This window comes from Rhinopithecus roxellana, chromosome 4 (assembly GCF_007565055.1).
Source record: "Rhinopithecus roxellana isolate Shanxi Qingling chromosome 4, ASM756505v1, whole genome shotgun sequence".
NCBI classification, from domain to species: Eukaryota; Metazoa; Chordata; class Mammalia; order Primates; family Cercopithecidae; genus Rhinopithecus; species Rhinopithecus roxellana.
The window spans coordinates 177,522,704-177,534,839 of NC_044552.1; the positions used below are offsets into that span (position 1 = coordinate 177,522,704).

General features: G+C 42.2%; 1 protein-coding gene across 3 annotated transcripts in view; it reads right to left on the reverse strand.

The window, feature by feature from the left end:
- MTHFD1L (methylenetetrahydrofolate dehydrogenase (NADP+ dependent) 1 like) overlaps positions 1 to 12,136 on the reverse strand; it is a 235,102-nt gene that overhangs the window by 164,792 nt on the left and 58,174 nt on the right. For all 3 annotated transcript variants that reach the window (XM_030929150.1, XM_030929149.1, XM_030929151.1), the window contains exons 11-12: positions 9,959 to 10,132; positions 785 to 921 (exon numbers count right to left, since the gene is read on the reverse strand). In XM_030929150.1, the coding sequence (XP_030785010.1) occupies positions 785 to 921; positions 9,959 to 10,132 (311 nt within the window). The remainder of the gene's footprint in view (positions 1 to 784; positions 922 to 9,958; positions 10,133 to 12,136) is intronic.

The following is a 12,136-nucleotide window of genomic DNA, read 5'->3' on the forward strand; positions in this document are numbered from 1 at the left end:
ACTGGCTCAAGTGGTCAAGGGTCACATCGCGGTAGGAAACACAGCTGTGACCAAAACCTTGGCCTCCTTGCTCCAACCCTAGTGTTCATTCCGCTACATGATGCATGACACTCTATGAGTTATCAGTACTTAATGAGATACGTTTTTAATATCTGTAACAGTAATATAAATATAATATTCTTAAAAAATCATGAAGTGCCAAAGACAAACTGTAATTGCAGCAATAAATACCATTGTAAAGTGAGTTAAGGAATGATTTCATGATAAATCAAGGAAGAAAGAGTGACAAATGGGAAAGTGCCAGATCCCAGCCCAACCACAGCCAAAGAGGAATTTTATCACGACTCGCTGTCCACAGCCAGTCTGTCTCCAGAGAGCTCTGCAGGCCCCACACAGCAACTCCAGTGAGCCGAGACTAAAGCAGAGGGAAAGACCTTTCCCGAGACTGGGATGATCAAACACTGATATGGATGGCCGTGTTTCAAGATCACTTGGCAAAGAAGGTCCTGATGAAATGGGAGACTGCACTGAGGTGGGAGCCTTGAGCAACACAGCCTCAGGAACAGGCTCCCGAGGTGTCCAGTGAAGCCCTGGCAGCTCTCACTGCTCACTTCCATGCCCAGGGGGACCAACGTGGGGCGACCACTATGTACTGAGTGTGCAGCGAAGAAAAGTATCAAGTCCCCTGAAAAGTCTTAACTCTTTATCTGTTGACAATGTTCTTTTTACAATTTGCTCCCCGCAACTTTGCCCTGAAAAGTACACTAGTTGTTAAAGACAGTACCTTTCACTCCGAACGTCGGTCCTTGGGAAGGCTGCCTCAGACAGGCAAAGGAGTTGACATTCAGGTGTGCAGTCAGCGCCTGCACAAGCCCAATGGTAACTGTGCTCTTCCCTTCTCCAAGAGGGGTGGGCGTGATCCTGAGTTTGGGAGGAGAAAGTGAATTTTATAGTATTTCCCAGACAACCAATGCAAAACCAGCCTAAGACACCAGAATCAAATCTGGGGGTGCTCATTCCAAAATGCACTCCAGAATTTAATGTTCTCAGGCTGTTATGGTCTACCCCTATCACACAGGCCAGGCACAAGCTAAAGTCAAGATACAGACACACCTTTACCAAGAGACCAAAAAGGAAAAGTTATTGGGCAGTGCTAATAACAACATCAATTTCAAGAAAGGCCATAAAACCATTCATCAAAATGATTTAAATAATTAAGCTGATGGTGGCATATCTTGCCAAAGAGTATGTAGCGCTTGTTCTTCCTGAGCCATTTATTGGGGCAGGGTGTGGGCACAGGGCCTATGGTGTGGGCACAGGGCCTAGCTCAATGGTCCTTGGGTGAGTAGGGCACTGCCAGACTCTCAGGATTAGAAGGGACCCTGAAGTCCCCACTTGTCCTTCTCCTTCCAGATATCCCTGCCCAGGGCTTCTCCCTGCCATGCTTGAACACACATGGTGATAAGGTCATGACCTCCGGGGTGGCCCACTCATTTCCAGACAGCTGTTACAGTTCGAAAGTTCTTTGTTCTAAAGAGAAGGCACCTGCATTCTTGTTGTGTCCTAGCTCTTGGAGTCCTACACACTAAGCCTGATCCCTTTCCATATGACAGTCCTTCAAATATTCAAAAAGTCCACAGCCCCTGTGCACACTACGGTGGAAACTTCTGCTCTTGAGAAGCTTATTGTTGATGACAACACTTTGCAAAACCAAATGTTCCCATGTTCATAACATCACAGTATTAGGTGTTGAAGAGAGCCTATTACATTAGCAAGTAAGGCCTCATAAAATTGTTCTTTAGAACACCATAAGCATCGTTAAAAATTTTAAAGGCTGTCATTTAGGTTTGCAGTTTGGTCTTCCATGAGTTACTGTGAGCCACGTTGTCAAGGATACCCAACCACAACAAATCTAATAGAGTTTTCTAACCTACAAAACCTAGGGATGTAACCGCAAAGAAGGAATGTCTTTAGAGGCGTCATCGCACCCTGCAATTTCATGAGTCATTCATTCAGCAAGTATTTATCAAGTACTGCTATGTGCCAGGCACTGAGCTAGACCCTAGGGACACAATGATGGCCCAGTCAGACTCCATCTCTACCGTCACAAGCTTCCAGCTGATCCTGATCTGAATACATCAGCAGTTACGATAAATGTGACAAACACTAAGACAGGGAAATAGGGCAGTCAGAATTATGAATTATGAATTATGAGGGGACATGGAAAAAGGATCTAACTAGATTTGAACACCTGGGAATGTTTCCTGTAGGAGGTAACATCTTAGGTGAGACCTGACAAATTAATAAATGTTAACCAGATAAAACTCAGAGTGGATTGGGGCAGTTAATAGGAGAAGTGATACGCTTCATATTTATGGGGTTAATTATTTGTACCCTCACTTGATAGATGAGGAAACTGAGGCACAGAGTTTAAGCAACTTGCCCACAGTCACACAGCTAGTAAGCAGCAGAGCTGGGAGGTAAAGCCAGCCATCTGACTTACCCAGGTTCTCCATGGATGGAAATCAACTATAATTAGCCATTTAAAGCATGGAATGGGTAAGATCACCCAAGGACAGTGCACCAAGTGGCAAAAGGGATAAGGACAGAAGAGTTAAGTACATTTGCTTGTAATGAGTTGTCAGAAGAAGAGAGTCCAAAAGGAAACTAGGAAGGCATAATATAAAATAAGAGAACCCGGCTGTGTGCAGTGGTTCATGCTTGTAATCCTAGCACTTTGGGAGGCCAAGGTAAAAGGATTGCTTGAGCCAGGGAGTTTGAGACCAGCCTGGGTAATATAGTGAGACCCTGTCTCTAAAAATACAAAAAATAAAAAATAAGAGGACCCTGGAGAAGAAGGTCGAACATGATAGGAAGTCTCAGAAGGAGGCTAAGGATGAGACTGTTTCCAGAACAGGAAACTCAAATGCCACTGAGGCAGGAAGCAGGATGAGGACCAAGAGTGGTCGGTGGATTCAGCAACAAGGAGGTCACTGGTACCTGCTGTGGCCAGGAGCTAGTGAGCCTTTCCTGACACTGCTGCATGGAAGAAACCTAAGACTCCTGAAGCCACATGACCCTGGCTTATCAGTCACCTCTGCATCTGTCTAAATAGCAGATTTGCAGTGGGGTCAACGTGAAGACTGAAAGTTATACAAAGATATTAATGCTTCTGCTCAGGGTCAACTTTCTGTTTTCTTGGATACAACATCCATAAGGGCAGTTAAAAGCCCACAGGCATCACAATCTTAGAAGAGCCTGAAAAGAAATTGTGGCATCAAATATGGTGTCATTTAAGTACCGTACTGAGCATTTGTTGTTTGCAAAGGACTAAGTGGTTTACCTAAACTGTGTCACACGAAGGATTACATTTTCATTCCCAAGGATATGCAAGCATAGCTGCCCAAGAAAGCTAAAAGCAGACACGCCCAGAGACGACCTCCTCAAAACTCCAGCTAACCATCCAATTCTTAATTAGAAACATAGGACTGCTCAGCTTTCGGCCAACTAATACAATTCGGGAAAATCACAAAGTAGGAAGTATTTATTGGGAGCAATAAAAAGAGAGCTACAATAAAAAACAACTAATTTCACCTCCTTCCTGCATTTGGTATCAAAATTTGGTTTAGTTTTTCGCCTAGTATCTTTAGCTCAGATTCCAAATCATCAACAGTGATAAAGGAAAGAATGAGCACTAAGGTAATCTAACTTCTCTTTCTTTCTTTCTCTTTTCTTTTTCCTTTTCTCCTTTCTTTCTTTCTTATTTCTCTCCTCTCTTTCCTCCTCTCCTCTACTCTCCTCCCGTCTCCTCTCTTCTCACTGCAACCTCTGCCTCCTGGGTTCAAGCAATTCTCCTGCCTCACCCTCCTGAGTAGCTGGGACTACAGGCATGTGCCACCACACCCGGCTAACTTTTGTATTTTTAGTAGAGATGGGGATTCACCATGTTGGCCAGGCTGGTCTCAAATTCCCGACCCTGTGATCTGCCCGCCTCGGCCTCCCAAAGTGCTGGAATTATAGACACGAGCCACTGCGCCGGGTCCTCTAATTTCTTTTTCTATGGGAGCTTAGAGTTCATAGAGGTGGAACTGTGATTTTTGTTCATTACCTTCCTCCACTTCTCCCGGCAGATTTCTGTACTCCCTCCCTGATATCTAGAGCATTGATTACATGATTATTCTAGAATTTTTCAGATGGCTTCATGATAAGCATTCTGACATGCCTGTCTCACCTACCAGGCCACACACTTGCTGAGGTAAAGGACAATGCTCACCCTCTTTGCACCCCTATCACATCACCTGTTCAGGGCACAGACCAGCAAAAAAGGGTTGATCATGAAATGACGCTTCTTTTTTTTGAGATGGAGTCTCACTGTGTTGCCCAGGCTGGAGTGCAATGGTGTGATCTCTGCTCACTGCAACCTCCACCTCCCAGGCTCAAGCAATTCTCCTGCCTCAGCCTCTTGAGTAGCTGGGATTACAGGCACCTGCCACCATGCCCGGCTAATTTTTGTATTTTTAATAGAAACCAGTTTCACCATGTTGGCCAGGCTGGTCTCAAACTCCTGATCTCAAATGATCCGCCTGCCTCGGCCTCCCAAATGTTGGGATTACAGGTGTGAGCCACCATGCCCTGCCAGAATGATGTCTTTTTTAAGATGAGTATTATTTATTGGCAGCTACAGTAAAAATTGTCAAAGTACCTGTGACCATTTGGACACAATCTGAAAATAAGTTTATAATTTACTCAAAGGTCAAAAAGATGGCTTATCCAGAGAGAAGTGGTAAAACTTTGAACTATTCTGAAGACCCAGAATCTTGTTGAATGGTACAACTGCCATTAGCCATAGGCCTAACCATGCACTCCAAAACTACATGCTCAAGTAGCATATGAACATAAATCATCCATCCCAGGCAGCTTTAGGGTCTAGGAGGTTTTCAAAGCCTTTTATTATCTAACAATAAACCCCATGGTGCATTTGGTGATGTTTCTCATTACACTTGACTTGGGTAAATGGTTCAAAGGCCCTGTGGCAAGTGGTTTCTTCTAAATACCTCTGTTTCATTCTGGAAATAGCACAAATAAAAGAAAATCTCACAGATATTTAAATAGTTACTCAAGGCAGGAAAGCAAAATCTTAGAAAAGTCAGATTATTTTTACGTTGTACCAAAATAAAGGGTTGAAACATTTTTTAAAAATCCAATCAGGTATTTGGCCCTCTGAAGAAAAAAAAAAAAAAGATGAAATGATGTGAATGATTCAAATTTTTCCTTTCTTTAATGTGAAATTCAGTCTATTCCCAGATCAGTTTGGGCTTCCTTATTAGCTGCTCTGTCCAACCAATTCAGGGAAATTCTAGAAACTTCTGCACAGAAATGGGTGCAGGCCTGATGGAGACTGAGACTCAAATGCCCTACAGCTGCACTCCAAGTCAAGTTCTCAAACAAAATTCCTTTTCATTAGTGTAACTGGGAAAATATGTAAAACTCATGAGTCCCTAAGATTCTTTTGGCATATTTCCCTGAACAATTCCCAATACTTTTCATTTTGTCAGGCAAAGCAAATAAAGTGATGTGTAGGTGTAAATACCATGCAATGTGTAGTTGATGAAACGCAGATGATTCTGACTGAATAAGAAATCCTAAGGTTTGAAGAATGGCTTTTTAAAAGACTTAATCTGTTCTGCATTTGAGTTATTAATAATAGAAGACTTTTTAAAATCTCATTGTTTTATATTTTAATACCATTGGTGATATATTTAAATCATATTTCTATATAAATTCAAATATATAATAACAAATATATTGTTATTTAGTTTTACTTAAAAATTACTTGGGTATTTGAATTCTTCCAAAGCATGGAAAAAGATTTATGTTATAGCGTTCAGAGAAAAAGGCAGGACAAAAATGGTATTTATAGCATGATCTCAAAGTGTAAAAAGATGCATGTATAAACAAAATATTGACTTCTGAGAGACTTAGCTATCTCCTTTTTACTTTTCTTTATGTTAAATTTTTTACAATAAGCTAATATTATTTTCAGAATTAGAAAAGACTTCTAGAAAAAGGAAATAATTCTCCATTTAAAGGAGGGGTCATTCATATTTTTAAAGAAGTTGCAACAGTGCATATAATGGTTTGATAACGTCACTTCCCCCTAATGCTTGAGCTGGTCAAATGTAAAAATATGAAGGTGATTTTTATTTCAAATTAACTTTTCACTTTAGATTACAAATGTTGCTTTAAGCCAGCGCTGCTTTTTGCTGTTTGTTTGTATTTTTTAAAGATGGGGGTCTTGCTATGCTGCTCAGGCTGGTCTTGAACTCCTGGCCTCAAGTGATCCACCCACCTCAGCCTCCCGAGTCACTGGAATATAGGCACAACCCACCATGCCAGGCCCACTTTAGACTATAGATAAAATATTTGCCTGCAGTCTAAACTGATCTCAATCATTCAGCTATTAAAGGATTAGATACTGATGACAGTTTACAGCCCTAAAAAATATATCATTTGTTGTGTTGGGGAGAAGGGGCTGTTCATTCTTCCCTTATAGGATCCAGTACGGCTATTTCCTAAAACTCTTCAAGCTCTGTCACAAATGCATACATATATCATAATCTTACCAGCACGGTTATTTTTTCCCAATATAGTTTTAAAAAAAGAAGCCATTTAATTTTGTTCCTTCAAAGGTCTTTGTTAGGTAAAGAAACTTATATCAGAATTTCAGAAAAAGAATTGTTGATCCTTTGGTGTTTACTCTGTTCTTGAAAATTCATGTTTAATCTTTTTTATTTACAACATGGCAGGCCAATTTCAGCTCAATTATACATATTAATGCTAGCAAAGAGCCAATGTGGAGAAATGTTCTACTGGCCATGGACTGCATTGGCTGTAACCCCAGGCAGCCGTGCTAGCTAGCATTCTCCAGCATGAGGCTGGAGGCCCGGCTTTGTTTACAAGTAAGGAACCTGACAATACCATCACAGATTTGTTTTAGAAGTATCAGTTTTGTGTTCCAAGGGAAGGTCAGGGCCATCCGTGTCTGGATTTCTGATTTTATTGACAAGCCCCAAATGGAGTAAAGCAGAGGGACTGGATAAGAAAATCTGCTGTAGGATTCTTCCTTCATAAACAGACAACACACCCCACCAAGTTTTCCTTAAGTGTTCCTATCTAAACAGGGTAAGAAAACCTGCAAACCCACCTACCAAGATCACCCGAGGCCTGGAAGAAGGGAACCAGTTCCACAAATCAAATGCTTTGTAAAGGGCTTGTAATGGCCAAGAGTTTGTTTATTCATTGTAAACAAATATGCGTCAAGCATACTGCCATAAAAGCAACCCTGACTAAACTGTGCCCCATACTCGGAGACCCCAGAGCCAATCTAACCAGAGGCAGCTCCTTGCAGGGTTTGGGTCCAGAGGGTGCCTGCAGGTGGAGCCAACCCCTCCCTCAGCAAGGAACTTTCCCACACTCGATTATGGGGACATTAAGTTTGGGGTTCTAGGATGGAAAGGGACTCAGGAATCTAACTGCAGTGAGCCTGGAAGCCTGAGGGAGAACGGTGAAGCCACAGGCAACCAAGGTGTGCAGGAAAGGATGAATTCCTGACAATGCCAACTGCTGAGGGATTCTGAGACGCCCTGGCTGTTTGTTCCTCTTACAAAAATATCTACAGAAGCTGGGCATGATGGCTCACACCTGTAATCTCAGCACTTTGGGAGGAGGAGGCAGACAGTTCCTCCTGACCAGTTGAGGCCAGGAGTTCAAGGCCAGCCTGGCTAACATGGCAAAACCCCATCTCTATAAAAATACAAAAAAAGTTAGCCAGGCATGGGGGTGCATGCCTGGAATCCCAGCTACTTGGGAAACTGAGGCACAAGAATTGCTTGAACTCAGGGGGTGGAGGATGCAGTGAGCCAAGATCACAGCAGTGTACTCCAGACTGGGTGACTTCATCTCCACAAAAAAAAAAAAAAGAAAAGAAAAGAAAAGAAAAGCTACACAAAGAGAAGGAGAAAGAGGAGAGGAAAGTGGGAAAGGAGGCGGGAAAAGGGATTTGAAGAAATCACTATATCATTAAAGAGGTGATATTGTTTTGGATGATATTTTTGCTTTATTTGTAGTTATAAATAATTGAATTCACCTCTGGGGATTTTTCCTAAGGAGATAATTAAGCAGATGCACAAATCCACATGCCCAAGGTTGTTAATTCTAGCAGTTTAAAATGGCAAAAACTGGGAACACTTTAATTGCCCATCAATAGAAAATTGGTCAAATAAGTTGTGGAACATCCCTATTCTATGTTCAAATTATTTTTCTGCATCAATGCCCTTGAACGATTAGAAACACTCAGTACTACCAGTGGCTGAGCCAGGGCAGCACTTATTGATGGAACTAGAGGTACCAGAAGATGTGTAAGATGGGATCTCCACCCTCATCCTGGGCATTTTTGCTACTCCCCCAGCCCTTGCTTCCCCAACACGTTTAAGAATCTGGGATGTGGCCAGGTGCGGTGACTCATCCCTGTAATCCTAGAACTTTGAGGGGCCAAGGCAGGTGGATCACTTAAGGTCAGGAGTTCGAGATAAGCCTGGTCAACATGGTGAAACCCCATCTCGACTAAAAATACAAAAATTAGCTGGGCATGGTGGTGCATGCCTGTAATCCCAGCTACTCGGGAGGCTGAGGCAGAAGAATCGCTTGAACCCGGTAGGCAGAGGTTGCAGTGAGCCGAGATCATGCCACTGCACTCCAGCCTGGGCAACAGAGCGAGACTCTGTCTTTAAAAAAAAAAAAAAAAAATCTGGGATGTGAGTGATAGAATGTTATGTTGTCATGAAAAATGGTAACATAGCTCAATATTTACTCATATGGAGCTCAGTATATCACATATGCTCGAATAATCAGGTTGCTTACAGAATAGCATGCAAGTGTGATCTCATGGCTGAGACTCCAGCAGCATCAAAACAGTCCTCGCAGGCCAATAGTTGTTTCCTCTGAGTGCTTGGGTTTGGGATGTTTGCTTTTTTACTTCTGTTTTCTGAATTTTTTAGAATATTTCTACAATGAAACTTCATTGTTTTTATAACCAGAAAAAGAAATAAAGAAAAAAGCATTTATATTAATAATTAAATATATAAAAATAAATTACCTAGGAGTCAATTCCAGTTACAAGAAATGTCTCTGCCTGACAAACAGGTTTTTGTGCCTGAAGCCTTGGCCTATACATCACAAGCAATAGTCACTGAAATGAAATTTCAAGGCAACAAAGGAATTTATATGGTCTCATGATGTTCCCTCAGGTCACATTGAATAAATATTTGAAATCCCTTGCTTTCTATCATCTTTTCAACTAGTGAATGTACTTCTTTTTTTAAAGAGGAAAAAGGCAAACACTCCTTTTCATAAAAACTATGAATTTGTCTTTTATAAAATAACCAACACAAATGAAAATGGCTCAACATTAGTTCTGAAATGCAGAAGAAGGGAAATAATGAGCTTTTGTAATGTGAATATATCAGTAAGATCAAGGATATTAACAGGAAAACATGTTTCATACGATTATCTGTACCTTTTCCATTAAAATATTTCAAGTAGAACGCACAAAACAAACTGAGTTCAAAATATTTTACTTTCAATTCCTATCTTGATTTTTATAATGAAAAATGAAATTAAAAAAGCCAAGGGGGAGCAGGGGTAATAACAGCATAATATGAGTAACAAACGATAAAGCACTGCAACTTGTTTGACTTTATATTTTGTAGAGTTGACTAATTTGCTCTGCACTGAAAATAAAAACTTACCTCACACCAAATAGAGAAATCCCAAATGAAATGGACAAAATGTCAAACGTGAGAATAGGATGGATTGAGGGGTACAAGGACAAGGGTATAGGGAAGAGTTTTGTAAAGATGTCTGCTTGGTCAAGTGGATGTTACCAGCAACTAAGTCTTACCCAGCAACTAAGACGTATTTCCCATCTGCTTGATTCTTTAGCCTTTCTAGCACAGACAAACGTACTTTGGCTTTGCTTTTGCCATAGATCTCAATTTCATCTGCAAGCAATCCAATCTCCTTGGCAAGGACATCCACAGCTTTTGGAGTTTGTCCTCTTGAAATCTCAATGTCACTGAGGGGAAAGACAACACAAAAGAGAGAAGAGGCTTCTCAGCTTAGGTGGTTGTAACTGGAGTGAAAACAGCCTCACATCACGCCAACAATGAAATCAATGCAATTGCTTTGGGGTCCTTCCTCCCAGGCAGTAATAAGCACAACTGCTAACAATTAGTGTGTATGAGAAAATAGTGCATCATTTTAGAAATGCAACTCCGAAAAACTCACAAAGATCCTAAACTTGTGTCCAGGTGGAAGTATAACACCTACGGCATACAGAGAAGAACTGTGTTTTACAATGTGTCCAAAGCCTTCCTGCAAGTGTGATTCGACTACAGAGCAAATGCTGTGTGGGCCATCACGGTATTCATTAGCCATGAATAGAAGGTCGTTGTATAATAATCTCCGATTGGGCTGGCCACATGTTTCTCTTGGCTATTCAAAAATGTGAACATTACTATCACATTAGAGATTAAGTACAAAAAAAAAGAAAAAATGTGGAAATGCTATTTTGTTTTATCTGTGTCCACACTTCCCCTCTCTCTATTTACAGTCTAAAACCATATTTCAAAATATTTTATTAATTACATAACTGTCGGTAAAAGGACCTAGTGCCCTGAGCCCAAGTTCAGACAGGAAATTGTAGGAACTCCAGAGTGTTCCTACACCTACAGAGTGCACCTAACTGAACTCTTCTATTTCACTGGCCACCACTGCTTGTCTTACAGGAGTGGTCTGGATACCAGCATGTGTAATGCTGGACTCTTCAGGAAGAGCCCCCTCTGGGGCTCATGTGCTCAGTCATTTCTTTGCTGGGGAGTCAGGCCCTTCATGTGTCTGAGAGTGAGAGATGGAAGGCGCACCTGTTCCCTCAGCAGCAAGACTAACCTAGGGAGACCACGCAGCAGGGAACTGCCCTTAAAGGTTGCATCAGAGAGGACAGCTATTCCTTCACTCACCCCGGAACACTTATTTTTGTTGTGATCTGCTTTCCTTCGGTGGGCAGATCAACCCCCTCAGTGGACTTTAGTCAGCCCCTTGGTCCTGTTTCTGTAGTTACAGCGGGCAATCTACCCTCAGTGTTCAGACCACCCTAGACTCTCCTCCAGGATCCTGTGGGGGCCTGACCTGGGGTAAGAGGTAACAGCAAACACACCTCCACCCAGATTTCTCCAAAGGGCACCACAGAAACTAGGAGTTCAGGTAATCCCCCCACAGGCCGCTGAGTATTCCTTTCCAGGCCTCCACCCATCCAACCTTTCCTTTCTAGCCTCCCACTTTGTTTTGCCTTCCTGGTCATAACTTTTTTTCTGTCTCTCTCTTCCCACAATCTCCTAAATTGAAGAGTGTGTAAGCTTTTGGCAGGCCACAGTGGCTCACACCTATAATCCCAGCACTTTGGGAGGCCAAGGCAGGAGGATCACTTGAGTCCATGAGTTTGAGACCAGCCTGGCCAACACAGCAAAATCCCATCTCTACTAAAAATACAAATAAATTAGTCAGGTGTGGTGGTTGCACCTGTAGTCTCAGCTACTCGGGAGGCCGAGGCAGGATAATCACTTGAACCCGGGAGGTGAAGGTTGAGGTGAGCTGAGATCACACCACTGCACTCCAGCCTGGGCGACAGCGGGAGACTCTGTCTCAAAAAACAAACAAACAAACAAAAACAAAACAGGCCGGGCATGGTGGCTCATGCCTGTAAGCCCAGCACTTTGGGAGCACAGGAGGGCAGGTCACTTGAGCTCAGGAGTTCGAGATCAGCCTGGCCAACATGGTGAAACCCTGTCTCTACGAAAAATACAAAAATTAGCCAGATGTCCTCGCTTGAACCCAGAAGGTGAAGGTTACGATGAGCAGAGATCAAGCCACTGCACTCCAGCCTGGGCAACAGAACAAGGCTCTGTCTTAAAAACAAAACAAACCAAACACCTGTAAGGTTTCCTTTTTACTAAAGGGTCATAGAGACACCATCGCGATTTTTTGGGTGATTTATAAACTACTCAGCTTGCTTCTCTTTGCC